This window comes from Nansenia antarctica (assembly GCF_963989245.1).
Source record: "Nansenia antarctica genome assembly, chromosome: 3".
Lineage (NCBI taxonomy): Eukaryota > Metazoa > Chordata > Actinopteri > Argentiniformes > Microstomatidae > Nansenia > Nansenia antarctica.
The window spans coordinates 20,273,450-20,288,476 of NC_137688.1; the positions used below are offsets into that span (position 1 = coordinate 20,273,450).

The window sequence follows — 15,027 nt, forward strand, 5'->3', positions numbered from 1 at the left end:
GATGTGGAAATTAATCCAAATTCTTCACTGTTTTGTAAAAAAAAAAGATGAAACATGTCTGTAACGTATTATTTATAGTAGTAATGTACCATAGAGACTAATAGCAAAAACATATATTTTAAAGAGTATATAACGAGTATAAAGCATGGGACATGTTTATTTTTATAAATAAATTAGAGTTCAGGCTACCTTCTCTTATAAGCACCTGCAAATGATTTAAACATTTTTTTTACATTAAGGTAAGAATACTTGTTGCCATTGATCAGTTGCATTGCCAAATTGTGAATATGTCTATGTTTCATTCACACAATGGACTTCTGTTCCATAGCCTTCCATTATCTATTTGTTTGCACTTATTAATCAATTCCTTTCATTATTGTCAATGATCTTGTCTTCACTGTGGTCTTTTGTCTGTGTACAATGTGACTCATGTTTTAAGAGCAATAAAGTGTATTGAATTTAATACCCTCAGTTTAGAAAACTTGACAGACAAGTGTACGTTAATACGTGTGTTCCTATCAAGTACTTTGGGGCTTAGTTCACATTAGCTTTATAATCAGCTATAATCCTGCAAATCGAAATACTATGCAATCAACATGCTTCTCTACAATGGCTGACGTTGCTCAGGTGTCTAAACTAACCGCTGGTCTCTACACACCCCTGTCTAGAGGACTTCACAATATGGACTATTAACCCCGGTAGGCCTGCTTCTAATAGCTAGTTGACACATAGGGAAAGCCATGTAGAGACTAGGGAGGAGGAACAGCTCTATTCCTATACATGTATCTCATCTATAGCTTCCTCTATCCCTGCATTGCATTACAGAGTAAACATACAGGACACAATATACGGTTTTGCTTACAATACAAGCTTATATAATATATTATGTCATTGTTACCATGATGTGTGTTGACCACAATGAAAAGGATGATGGCAGAGGGACCAGTCAGTATGATGACGTCACCACGACAAACAAGTGGGCGGAGTCAAACGAATCGTGCGCGCCACCACGAAGAGAAGCACGAGTGAAGAAGGAAGTGATGGTGGATAGGTAGGAACGCATTCAGCTCAGAAAACGACTAGATAGCGGTCGAGATCCGACAGTTGACTGATCGACCGAGCATCGTTAAAACGGTTCGCTGCTATTCCCCGTAGAACGAAGCCCTGGAACGAACAAAAATGCCGAACATAAAGATATTTAGCGGTAGCTCGCATCCGGACCTGTCTCAAAAGATAGCCGACCGCCTGGGACTCGAGCTGGGGAAGGTTGTCACCAAGAAATTTAGCAACCAAGAAACGTGGTGAGTGGAGTGGGCCGTGTTTTCATGACACCCTAATCTGTTTTTTAGAAGCACTTGATTTAGAAACCTTTACCTGAACGCGTTGTTTATGGCGCTGCTCGCAAAGGTGCCTGGAACTTGTAGTTTACTTTACGGCACCACTAGATGTTCATTTTGGCGGTCAGAACAACCACGTGAACTCGTGTGAAATTAATGGCGAGTTTACGATCCGATCATTTTTTAGCCTCCATTGAATCAGGAGTCACATTTTACATAGCAGGGTCAAAACAATTACCAACCAGTGTTCTTACTTATTGATTCAAGCTACTTTTCATTCACCTCATTGATGCTCAAATCCGTGCTGTGCTCAGCGTTTCCCCTCATACTGTTATTGTGTTACCGCACAGACTCCAAACCCTGAAATGCCTTCCTGTTTGTTCTGTCTTATTCATCACCTGAGTGTAATGGAGTGTTAGCTGAGAGTGCTGTTTGCTCTGTCTGTCCGTCCGTCCGTCCCCCCCCCCTCTCTCTCGTGGCAGTGTGGAGATCGGGGAGAGCGTGCGTGGGGAGGATGTCTACATCGTGCAGAGTGGCTGTGGGGAGATCAATGATAATTTGATGGAGCTGTTGATAATGATCAACGCCTGTAAGATCGCCTCGGCCTCCCGCGTCACGGCCGTCATCCCCTGCTTCCCCTACGCCCGGCAGGACAAAAAGGACAAGGTGGGGGTGAGGGACACTGACAGTTAGATACTCTTCTCGTGCCATTAGCCGCCATCATTCTTCTCATGTCATTATTAGCCATCACAGAGGTATACTGCAACTGAGTTCCAGCTGCCGCAGATGGATCATGCACACGTGTTGATTTTGTCACAAGCCCACAACTCACCAACCTATAAAACCCTGTTTTAGCCATCTGATCATGGTTGGCTTGTCTGTTTTTTAGCTTTTTTGTTTTGTTTACCTCCAACCCTCTTTCTGTGTCCCAGTGCATGTCTCTCCATGGAATGTAAAAATGTGTTTGTTGTGATTCTGAAAGTACTACAGTGTGTCTGCCAATAGATACGGCTTGCAACTTTAGTACAGGATACGTCTCTCTTGACCTTGGGGGGAGGGAGCTGAGTTATGTTTATAAACAAGCTGCATGTGACTGAGGAGATGTGTCTCCCCTTGTAGAGTCGGGCCCCCATCTCTGCCAAACTGGTGGCCAACATGCTGTCTGTGTCTGGCGCCGACCACATCATCACCATGGACCTGCACGCCTCCCAGATACAGGTGAGCAGGGACGCATGCAGGACCTGGTGGAACTACACCCAGACACCCACTTTGATCGTTCCAGCGATTATCACATAATGATGTAGTGATGGTGGATGACGACAATGAAACGATGACCGACAGAAATACGCTCTCACAGGAATGTGTCGGGTCACACATTCACCACACGTAGACAGACAGAAGACTGAGGCCCTGCTGTGTGTCCCCCCCCAGGGCTTCTTTGACATTCCTGTGGATAACCTTTACGCCGAGCCTGCTGTTCTCAAGTGGATCAAGGAGAACATCGCAGAGTGGAAAAACTGCACTATCGTCTCTCCAGACGCGGGAGGAGCCAAGAGGTGAGTCAGGTCTGCCAGTGCTGCTTCAAGGACTTCTCGGTGGGTCATCTGTGGTGTGTTTACCCATGAGCCACGTCACTCACACAAGACTATACTTATACTACGCTTATCTGTGGTGAAATTGACTTTGGCATAAAACAAGTGAGTTTTGCTAATCTATTTAACTCTGGCTGATACTTGGCTGGCACTGACATAAGAAATGTTTTCATGGGCACAGGGTCACCTCCATAGCAGACAGGTTGAATGTGGACTTTGCCCTAATCCACAAAGAGAGGAAGAAGGCCAATGAAGTGGATCGCATGGTTCTGGTCGGGGACGTGACTGACCGAGTAGCCATCTTGGTGGATGACATGGCGGACACTTGTGGCACTGTCTGCCATGCAGCTGACAAGTAAGTTCTCTCTGACATCTGTCGTACTCCATACTGTCTCATCACAACACCGCTAATTAGAACATGTGATCATGTGTTGATAATTGGAACTCCATATGTGGTTAGGAAGAGAAGTTATTTAGATACAAAAATCACAATTTCTTTATCTGAACAACTCCTCACCCTGTGATGGGTGTCATAATTCAACACTGATTCAGTGTTTCCCATACATAGACGAGACCGTGGCGGGCCGCCGTAGTGTAATTAGTCCTGCCGTAGTTGCATTTTCATTTTGTGATTATACTGGACATAATAATAATAATAATAATAATTAAATGTATTTATATATCCCTTTTCCGGGGCTCAAAGACACTGACAATATGGGAAAAACTGAAAACACAGAAGCAACATATAACATGAGCACATAGGACACAGAGTTAACGAACAGAGAACATTTAACACAGCAATGTCCAGGGGGGGGAGGGGGTGGCAGGGTTAGGGGAGATGGGTAGGGGTAGGGGAGGTTGTATGCATGGGAGAACAGGTAGGGTTTGAGGTGAGATTTAAAAGTGGAGAGTGAGGGTGAGTCTCTGAGTGGTTGAGGGAGAGAGTTCCAGAGGCGGGGTGCAGCTCGTGAAAAGGCACGGTCTCCGAAGCCTTTGTGTTGTTGACATGTTCTTCCCCCTCAGACTCATCTCAGCGGGAGCCACCAAGGTGTATGCCATCCTGACCCACGGCATCCTCTCTGGCCCAGCCATCTCCCGCATCAACAACGCCTGCTTCGAGGCCGTGGTGGTCACCAACACCATCCCGCAGGAGGAGAAGATGAAGCACTGTTCCAAGATACAGGTCAGAGGTCAAATTGAAGGGCCACCTATTCCCTTCATAAGCAGGAGCTCGTTTATTGTCTTTAGCTCCTATTGTAGGAGGGCCTGTCTATTGTCACTATTTTGTCACTTGTAACAAAGTCGTGTAGCTACTTTACTGAAAGAAACATGATGATCCACTTCACGAATGAAAAGAAACAAAAGTTGTTGTTCAGTTATAGTCGGAGCTCCAGCCCAAAGGGGGGTGTTCTATGTTGTTATGAACATGAACTATAACTGCTTCTTGTAAATGTTTATTCTTCTCCTCCTCCTAGGTTATCGACATCTCCATGATCCTGGCTGAGGCTATACGCAGGACCCACAATGGCGAATCCGTCTCCTACCTATTCAGCCACGTTCCCTTATAACATCAACAACGTCACCTGCTGACGATCATCTGCTGTTACACCAAAAAAGAGGAAGAGAGGGACTTCCCACCCCCATTAGCATCGCGCTGCTGCTAACAAAACATAATAATAACTATCACAGTCGTGATTATTACTAATAATGACCCAGTTCATTTCAACTCTGGACAGTGTCTTTGTCAGAGAATGGCACTGAAGTCGTTCTTCTTGGGGCGAATTTGACTTACATTTACGAAAGGCCAACTTATTAATTGTGTATGGGTGAATTCAGAACTATTTTCCTGCTGTGAACTTTCTTCCACCTTTTCATAATGCTTGGATCCAGAGTTGTTCCTGCTTACGAGACGTAGCCAGGCATAACTGGGTCCTAGTTACAATATAGGTCATAGGGCCCAGACTTCTTTCTGGTTAGTGGTCAGTTCACAGGATCAGGAAAAATGTCTGATCCAAAATAATGCTGTTACAATATACCATGACCAATGTTAGAATGAAATAGAGATACAACGCTGACTGAATAGTGTTTTCGACCTTGGTCTTGATTTGTCTTTATCATTTTTGAACGATGAAGCTCATCAGTGAAGTGAATGAACATACACTTTAGTTTACAGAGCCACTGATGTCCCCACTCTGAGCGCATTGCAGTAATCTGACCTAAAGAGGCTTCGTTTCCTTAATCACTTCTTCATCAGCAACGATGTGAAATGATATGATGGGTGGAAGCACCATGGTTGAAGCCTTCTTTGGGGGGGGCGGGGGGGGGTCGAATGCTTTGACCTGTCCATTTCGTTCAGATCACTGAATAAAGAAAGGTATATCAGGAGAGCCAGACTATTCAGATGCGCCCTGTGAGTGGGTGCACAGTGGACGGGGTTTGCTCCTCGAGGATCTCCTCTAGAAGCTGTTGGGTTTTTAGCTTGGGGTCTCTGCCGGCTGGAGCTTCCTTTAGAAAACGTCTATTTGCTGTTTTTATTTGTATTTCTTTTTTTTTATTATTATTATTATTACATTTGTATACACTCCTGAAATAACGATATTCGTCAGACTTCATGTGCTTATATATTTCTGATTTTGTGTGTTTCAGTAGGGTGAATACAGTAGGCCTACTTCAAATATCTGATTGCTGAATGTGTTCTTTATTAAAAGAGATGATGAAAATGGCGCCTGGGTTCTTGTGTATGAGCAGGTATGAGTGAAAGGAGCAATGGCTCCTTCTTTTTTCTTCCTGCCGCTCACGAAGTGCCCTCCTGGATGATTTTATTTCATTTTATATAAGGGTTGTCAGTGCGACATGTGCCCATCGCGTCGTTGATTGATGGCTTATGCTCTGCAATCATTGGAGGCTGATTTGGAGAAATCCCTCCAATGGCTATTCTAGAGGGGGCGGGATACCGCTAACCTTATCAGCGTCTTCGAGTCATACAATCCCGTTATTTCCCAGCGGTATACAAGGAACAACATGTTTAATTATTTCGTTGATCTATTGCACAAAGTATGAGTATAGTATAAGTATGTTTATTCATGCATAGATCGCTTTGCCCTCCAGCGGATGTGCAGGCTAAGCCTATAGCTTATCAGAAAGAAACGTCAACCGGTATGTTCCTTAAATGTCTTGCCATTTCAATTTGCAATTTTTTGATTCATGCTTATTCAGATTTGCGATTTCTCGTTTGTCTCGTGCAAGACTACTTTTGTTTTCTTCGTTTGATGTTTATTCAAACTTCTGATACTTGGAGGGAACAACACGAAGATAGACACTAAACACTAATCAGATGTAATTAATAATAGTGACTTTCCCGGTTAGTGATGTCACCTAAAAATGGTTGATCACGTGAATTGTTTTTATTATTTCCTTATGGCTCTCATTCGTTTCAGCCAATGGTTTAAACAGTAATACATTAGGGTAGCATTAATGTATGGGCGTGGTAGATATTGCTAGTGTCAGGTATTATCAAGTAGCCTACAGTTAGGTCCAGAAATATTTGGACATTGACAATTTCTATAATTTTGGCTCTGTACGTATCAATGTATCAATCAACCACAATGGATTTGAAATGAAGTGCAGAGTTTCAGCTTTAATTCAAGGGGTTGAACAAAACTATTGTATGAAACGTTTAGGAATTGCAACCATTTTTATACACAGTCCCCTATTTTCAGGTTGATTACATAGAATATCTACACACATGAACGAAATAACATTTGATATCGCAACTGAGATTAAAACCCTTTAAAAAGAATAATAACATGATAATAACACTTGCACCTGACACCTATTTTTGTAAATGGTTTAAATAAATAAAGTAGCGATAAGTGTTATGGTGATGTGTGTAGATATTCTATGTAATCATCCACACATTCTTGTGTATATCTGATTATCTCCATCTCAGCAGAACATGGGGCAGGGTCCTGAACGTAAACAGGAGGTCCGCGGGGAGCCGATGGTTTGGTTCCGTAGCTCCGTACACGGCGGCACCTCTAGCCTCCTCACCACCCTCGTCTCCTTCCCTGTCTACAAGACCGTCTTCCGTCAGCAGCTACACAGCTCGGTGGTGCGCCAGGCAGTAGGCCAGCTGTACCAGGAAGGACCCCTGAAGCTCTACAGGGGGGTGCTGCCACCCCTGTTGATGAGGACGCTTAACGGTACGCTACTGTTCGGTCTACAGGACACTTTCCTCCACCAGCTCTCCTCCTCCTCCTCTGCCAAGCCCATCGGCATAATCCCCGTCTCCACCTTCCCGGCTCTGGCCGGACTGGCCACGGGCGTGGTGGAGGCCCTGGTCTTCACCCCCTTTGAGCGCGTGCAGAACGTGTTGCAGAACGGGAGCAACGACCGCAACCTTCCCACCCTCAGGAGCGTGCTGGTCAGGCTGACCTCGGAGAGGCTGGCCACGGGGTACTACCGGGCCTTCCTGCCCGTCGTGGTCCGGAACACCCTGGGGAGCGGCCTCTACTTCGGCCTGAAGGACCCCCTGCGCACGGCGCTCAGCGAGCGGGGCCTCTCTCCTACCGCCTCCTCCTTCGTGTCGGGGACGGTGAACTCTATGGTTATCAGCCTGCCACTCTACCCTCTCTCTGTGCTGGTGGCCAACATGCAGGCCGGGGTGGGAGCTGCAGGGGAGGTGTCGTCGGGGTTGAGGGGGAGTTGGAGGGCGCTGTGGGAGTCTCGTCAGCGGAGTGTGGCCCTGCTGTACCGCGGAGGCTCCCTGGTGGTCCTGCGCTCCTGCATCACCTGGGGAATCACCACCGTTATCTACGACCAGCTTAAGAGTCGCTCAGGATGACGACATCGGACACCACAGGGAGTCTCAGAGGAGAATCCCAATAGTCTAAAGTGTCTTCTTCTTCTCCTCATCTCTGGGGGCGGCTGTCTAATGATCGCAATGTTGGCAGATGGGCGGTTTGAGCCCCGGCTGGCCGCATGTCCGAAGTGTCCTTGGGCAAGACACTGAACCCCAAATTGCTCCCAGTGAGCAGGTCGGCGACTTGCATGGTAGCTTGCCACCATTGGTTGCTTTTGATAAAGGCGCTATATAAGTGCAGTCCATTTACCATTTATATCTCCTTTCCTTTATCTGTGCAGTGAAAGCGTATCTGGAAGTAAAACACTATTGCTTTCACCATCAGGGAAAGAGGTAATAAAAGGAATCCATTTTAGGTCTCAAATGGCAGTTATGGGGAAGCCAGTAGACACTTTAACCGCCATGGACTGAAGTTGTATTACTGCCTCCGAATTCAGGTTGCAATGGGCCAAAGATTACCCCGCAATGATGTGTCAAATCCCCTATTACCTTAGAATTGCAGGTGCCTCACATTTTCACAATTATGTGTGAGTTATGAATGTGTCAAAGGAAATGAATGTATGTTAATGGTACGTTTATCTGCTGTTATTGAACGTTCATCAGGTTGTTGATAATATATTAATCAAATAAGGAAGTAAGCTATCTCTAAGTTCCTCTCATTGTTGGATACTGTTCTTGCCACTGCCGTAGGCTTTGACTTTGTGGTTGAACATAGCCTATTCTACTAATAAATGAACTATGATTACCTCGCCTCCCACAAAGACAAAATTGGTCTGGGTCAGTGACGGGCCACACAACCCACTTACACTCGGCCCACATACAGCAATGAATTACGGTCCACGGGTGGTCCAGGTCTGGTAGCCAGAACAGGGCCACATTATGGTCCAGATCTGGTAGCCAGAACACAGCCACATATGGCACATGATATAGGCTAGCCATATCTCAAATTTGTTCCAGTTGTCAGCCTCAACTAAATCTTAACCAAGCCACTTCATTAATACACACACTTGCCATATTTGGCCCAGAAAAAAAATGCCTCAACGACAACAGTATTATGCTGTTCGTGCACACGCACACGCACACGCACACACACACACACACACACACACACACACACACACACACACACACACACACACACACACTCATCCTCTCTGCCCTGCCACCATCCCTGTCTGGAGCCAGGTGTAGCCATCTTTTGATGGTGGTCTGTGGCGCCGCCCCAGATGTCAGACAGTTACGCCTAACAGCAGCTGAAACATACATGCACACATTGTTCAAAATGAATTGTTGTTATCACCAGCTGATGTGGCTACTGGATTTTAAAGGACAATTCCACTAAGATTGAACCCAGTCCCTATGAGAGACATTCTGGTGTGATATCTACACGTAGCCTACAGACCCAACCTCTTCCTCTTCCTCTGCCCTCCTCTTCTCCCCTTCTCTCTTCTTCCTATTTCCTCATCTTGTCCCACCCTGCTTTCTTCCCCTCCTCCCCCAAGAACCTGAACTATCAATGTAAATAACTTTTGAATGATTCTTAAACATATTCCGTGAATGACACTATTGGCTATACATACATACATACATACATACATACATACATACATACATACATACATACATACATACATACATACATACATTTTTACGCTTTTAGGCATGAACTTCAAAGTATTAGACGCTAACGTTGAAGTCACCAGTGCACGCTCTCCACGAGATAGCGCTGTGGTGACGTTGGAGAATTGTTACATTTCATGAGCGCACTAAACGCGCACGCCCTTCATACCACAGAAACATCTGGGATGCCAACTGATTCAAACAGAGAGCGCATAACATGATATCTACAACAGGCTCCTGACCTGATTATGTTTGACGTTTGTGAATGTAGCTGCACTGATATCACACTTGATGACGTAGGCAACATTGGGTGGATAGGTATGAAAGTGATATCAATATTGGAAGGAAGGCTCGAGTTTATCCTGTCCAATGGTGTTCTTTCTCTGGAGGGATCGGTCCAATAGCAGAGAGCGGATTGGTCCAGAGAGAGCGGATCGGTCCAATAGCAGAGAGCGGATTGGTGTCCATGTTGGAGTGGAGAAGGGCGTGTTCCCTCTATTTAAACCGGTTGCGCCGCACAGATTATACAGACTTCCCTCACCTGTAAAGACATTTTCATCGCACATCCCCGCATCAGGTAAATATTGTTCTATAAATTAGCTATTTAGTGTACATCATTTTGAAATGTACCATGTGTTATTCTAAATAGGCTATTGACTGTTTATGATAACTGATAATAAATGTTATTCGGGCATTAAATGTTTCATCTAGTGGACTAGAACAAATAGCCTTGTATTGTCTATTTCAATATTGGTAAAAAGTCAGCTAAACCATTATCTATATTATGGCACAATCTAATAGCCGACATTCCTGCTGTGTTGACAGCTCTGCATACATAGCATGCATTATGCAATGGTATCTTGAACTGCATTCCTGCGAACTAGGCAAGACTATTTAACTTTTTCCGTATTTCATTACGGTTGACTTTATTGTCTATCCTTGACGGCTGTCTTGAACAGGCATCCAAGCTATGACGAATACATTTCCCCCTTTTGTCGCACCGTTTTGTCCTATGCATTTGAGGAGACGATAGTTTCTGCGTATGCACCGTGGGTTGGTCTGCTCTGCAGTGTGGGCTGTTATGATCAAGTACTACGTCGCCGGTGAACATGGCAACCTGTTTATCTGGTTGATGAGATCATTAGACTGCAGATATGGTGAGAAGATGCAAATACGTTTGTTTGCATTGCACCAAGTTAGTCTGTAAGAATGTACTTGTCACACCAAGTTATTGTGCGGCTGACATGGGCAATTGTACGACTGTGAGAAAAGACAGCTGATCTAATGAATTCCTTATTTGTGGAAGGAAAAATGCAATATTTGCTCGAACCCGATAGTGCACAGAGGTTGTAAAGTGTGTAAACAGAAAGAACAGTAAGAACTGTAGTTGATCTCCTGGTGGTGTGCTGCAGGTAGAACAGAATTACAGTGTGTAATTGTACAGTGCTCTGCAGGTTATTTTATTGGCACCCTTGGTTTCAGACCAAATTAGGCCAACACCCAGTAGAGGGGGCGTATTCACATAATTAAGCATTTGTGCCATCTTTTTAGCTTTTTCTTCTCCTTTGTTGGATTTTATGTTGTGGGAGTGTATGTTGTTTCAAGTGACAGCTACATACTATAATACTGTATGGAGTGGACTGTATGGACAGTGTCCCTCTGCAGTTGAGGTGGGGCTTACCTGCACATACATGTACTGTAGATTTTGACATGCCTTCCCCTTTTCTTGTTTAACTTAGGCACATTAATCCAGTCATGACAGCCTCATGTCCTTAATTTTCTGCCATTGGCTTGTCATCTCTCTCTCTCTCTCTCTCTCTCTCTCTCTCTCTCTCTCTCTCTCTCTCTCTCTCTTCTCAGTCTCAGAAGTCATCCAAAATGGAAGACAACAACCCAGTCAAGAAAGATGTGGAGTGTTTTGACAAGGGAAAACTAAGGAAGACCAGCACAAAAGAGAAGAACATTAAACCCACCAAGGAGGGTATGTGTCTCATAAGAGGAGCTTTTAATGGTTAGGTCACTTAGTTAGGAACAACTCTTTCCTGACTAAGTCACCTAACCGTCATATACATATTACGGTGTACCTCCTCCCCCACTCACACTGTTGCCGCACCCTGTACTTCACTCTGTCTGCAGTAGCTAAGTGCCACCCACTCTATTGTACCAAGAGTGAATGGCAAACACTGCAATGCAATGAGAAATGACTGATTAACTGAGTCGCTAGTACACACCCGACAGCCCGATAGTCAATCGTAAGATAACTTGTCCTTGTTTCACCCAAGTCTGAAGAAAAATCATACAATACACAAAGGTGTGCTTTTCAAGTCTGATATTAATGAGTACTAATCTCTCATTTTACTGTATGCAAAACGACAACATGCAAAACAGAATTCTCATGATTACAACAGAGGAACAGTTACTGTACAGACTAAGTACATTTTACACATACATTACATACACTTACATTTGGCCTCAGTCCCCTCTTACTGCTTGGAATATTTTTAAACAAACACCCCGAACAAGAAACGAAACAGGACTGCCTTTTCACACAACTGAGAGTTTCATCCGGGAGTTGTGAAACTCTGTGAAGAGTGTTGTTGATTATTGTCCTGCCAGACTGATAAAGACTGAGCCAAAGACAGGAGAGGAACCATCTGCCACACCAGCTGCTTCACTCCCTGTAAAATGTCCCCTCCCTGTCTTATATTCACCAATGATATCTCATGTTTTGTTCTGTTAAATTTACTACTGTTTTAAGATTGCATGTTGCATGTTTTGGAAAAAGAGGATATAAAACATGAGGTATCTGGTATCCTATAGTGCAGGGTTTGAATTATAATATAAATACTAACATTGGTCCAGCCGACCATTTTGATGGAAGTCTTATCAATGTAACTCAACCCCTATAGTCAGTTACAAGATGATTTTAGTGAGCGTAGGTCCAGGAATCCAGTGTTGTCAGTAATTGTCTTACAGCTCCCTGTCCTTCTTACAGTGGCTCTTGATTTTCTGCCAGTGACTCATCACCTCTCTCTCTCTCTCTCTCTCTCTCTCTCTCTCTCTCTCTCTCTCTCTCTCTCTCTCTCTCTCTCTCTCTCTCTTGCAGACATCGAAGAGGAGAAGAAAGCTGCAGCTAACCCTCCCTCCGGTCCCTAGGTGTCTCCCTCCGGCTGTCCACTGTCAGTCCACTGCCGCCTCAATTCTGGACTTATCACCTGACCCTGTGTGTAATTGTCACTGATGCTTTATGTACCCTCACTTCCCTTCACTCCCCACTTAGTCTTCACCGTGTGTTCACCGTTGGTTGGTCGCTTAAAGAACATAAGCTAATTGAATATACAAGTCGTTTTTGGAGACTGTGTTCTTCCCCCTTTGTTTTCAAGCTTAAGTCTGGTGTTTGTATCCTGTTTTGTCTCCACTTCATTAAGTAAAGATCATTTTATTTGGCGCCGCTACTTACTCATCTGCCTCCCTTTATCTGCACCGCAGCTGGGTCCGCTTACTATACCAAAACGCTACAGCAGATGCCTCCAAGTGAAACACCATGGTTCCCCACCTCTAGTCATCCCTCTCTTCTCGTCCTCAAATCTGTCCATCATCTCTGCTTCTGCTTTTGGTATCGCCATGTTAAATCATAATGACATTTAATCAGGTGATGTGGGGTAAGGGTAGATTGCAAGAGTCTGATGTGATTGTCAAACCATGCACAATTATTGCAATGGATTTATTGAATTGTGCTTTTTCATGCAGTCATAAAAGGGAGGATCAAAGTTCAAAATATTAGAAATATTGTGACAGTGTTGATTGAAGAAAGAATTGAGCTTGTATTTGTGTCAACTGCATACCATCAGTAACAGTTCAACTGTCAACTGTCAATGTCATGCCTGTAAATGGTGCCATTCTGAATAAGTTCTATGAAATAACATGTGAGAAGATATTTTTGTTTTAATAAAAAGTACTGTTTTAAAATGGAATGTGTGAGTTGTTTTCATTTGATTGATTCATTGTTTTCTTGCATCTTGATCTTTTTACTCAAAGTCATTCTATTGAGTTTGCGTTGCATTTTTCTGCTCTGGTTAGATCGAGTCAAGACAGGATTGGGTGTATTATGAGATGCATACCAACGGTGCTCTTGGATGACTTTCAAAAATAAATATTTACATTGCATCATGTGCTACAGGTATTTCAACATTTCCTTCTCAGAGCCTTGAGTAGCCTTAGGTTGCTGGCTCTAAAAGCCATCTACCTGGAGGCTGATGGAGGTAGATAACTATAAGACACTGCTGAACAGACTAATTGCAGATTCATGTTTTCGGTATAGGGCAGTAACCTACATTATTTATACAGTGCTTAGTGCTTCTTTGTATTGTATAGTCTCTCCCAAAGAACTTGGTTGTGTTGTGTTTAAGTGTGAAGGTTGTATGATAGAAGTCATCGAGGTGAATTTCCTCCCCCCCTTCAGCAAGCCTCAGCAGGCTACAGGGGGAGGGGGTGTGGTTTGGCTCCAGGTGTTGATCAAACATTCCCGATTACAGCTATAAATCAATGTCGTCATGGTATTCAGATATTCAGGATCTGAATGTACAATCTGTCCTGTACGAGCTCACCATGTTCAGTTTAATCTGCGTCTTTGCGTAGTTATTTTATTTTTTACTGTATGGATTGTTTTATGTTATTACTGTTCATGTTTACATTGTGTCTATTATCCTTTTTACATACTATTGTTGATGTTGATTGATGTTGCAGAGATTTCTTAGACTAAATTTAGACATTTAATTGCATTGTATACTTGTATTGAATGTAATGACAAATAAACAAGACTCGACTTGACTTGGTTTGACTTGAGTTACGCAACACTCTAAAAGAACTGATTTAGGGGAAGATGTCAGTGGAGGATCTCATATGAAACAGGCCTACGTGTTAATGTAGCGTGGGTGGGGTGCATAGGTGAGAGAGTTTGTCTGTGAATGTGGTCGAGGAGGAGAAGTGGTGCCAAGGAGGAGGCATTTTTTAACCTCTGGCCTGCTTGAACACGCCTGGAATGTAGCATGCTTCCACTTGTGGAGCAGACGGTATCAGGTCTTCCAACACACTCCGTAGTGTGGACCTCACCTAGCGGGTGAGAGGGATTAAGAGTCTGGAGGTATGCTTCTCCTCAATGACAGCTTTGGGTGGTCCCCATCACAACAACAACAAAAAACATTCTCAATGGGACAATGATTTTTTTTCTTTTATATAGCCTCAAACATAGAAGGAATCAGTCTCTGCAAAGAGTGCCATGCTCTCACTGTCCGTCTCTATGGTTCCCATGAGGATTACACTTGCTCTCTACTGTGGGAATGCATGGCCGAGGTTACAGATGACTCTACACAGCAATAAGAAAGCCATGAAAACACGAAAGAGACTGCAACTCGTATCTCTTGACCAATCACCATAGAGCAACACTCTGTGACACATCCTAAACCCTCTCATGTGGTTTACTGAGGTCCAGGTTGTTGCTGCAGGACAGGTGTGCACCTTTGAACACCCTTGTTGGTTGTACTTCAATAGTAATCTGGATTTAATAGGATTGTGGGTCCTCCTCTAGTTTAAGACAGCAGTTGTCTTTCATTAGCGT

The 15,027-nt window shown here is 44.0% G+C and overlaps 2 protein-coding genes and 1 long non-coding RNA gene across 4 annotated transcripts; all 3 read left to right on the plus strand.

The window, feature by feature from the left end:
- Positions 1-1,179: 1,179 nt before the first annotated feature.
- Positions 1,180-4,645, plus strand: LOC308153048 (ribose-phosphate pyrophosphokinase 1; the record flags this gene model as incomplete). 2 transcript variants are annotated; one of them, XM_080526137.1, is made up of 7 exons in its annotated part: positions 1,180-1,301; positions 1,820-2,009; positions 2,457-2,555; positions 2,769-2,893; positions 3,111-3,284; positions 3,953-4,112; positions 4,405-4,645. In XM_080526137.1, the coding sequence occupies 7 exons, from the start codon at positions 1,180-1,182 to the stop codon at positions 4,495-4,497; spliced, it is 963 nt and encodes a 320-aa protein (XP_080382263.1). In that variant the 3' UTR covers positions 4,498-4,645. The 2 variants fall into 2 exon arrangements, with proteins under 2 accessions (XP_080382263.1, XP_080382264.1); XM_080526138.1 differs by having other exon boundaries at positions 1,820-2,003.
- Positions 4,646-6,884: 2,239 nt separating this feature from the next.
- LOC308153866 (solute carrier family 25 member 53-like) lies at positions 6,885-7,772 on the plus strand (the record flags this gene model as incomplete). The annotated part of the gene is made up of 1 exon (XM_080527050.1): positions 6,885-7,772. The coding sequence occupies one exon, from the start codon at positions 6,885-6,887 to the stop codon at positions 7,770-7,772; it is 888 nt and encodes a 295-aa protein (XP_080383176.1).
- A 2,176-nt stretch (positions 7,773-9,948) lies between these two features.
- Positions 9,949-13,314, plus strand: LOC308152206. The gene is made up of 3 exons (XR_013937330.1): positions 9,949-9,987; positions 11,271-11,391; positions 12,517-13,314. It is a non-coding gene; the product is annotated as an uncharacterized lncRNA (long non-coding RNA).
- The last annotated feature ends 1,713 nt before the right edge of the window (positions 13,315-15,027 follow it).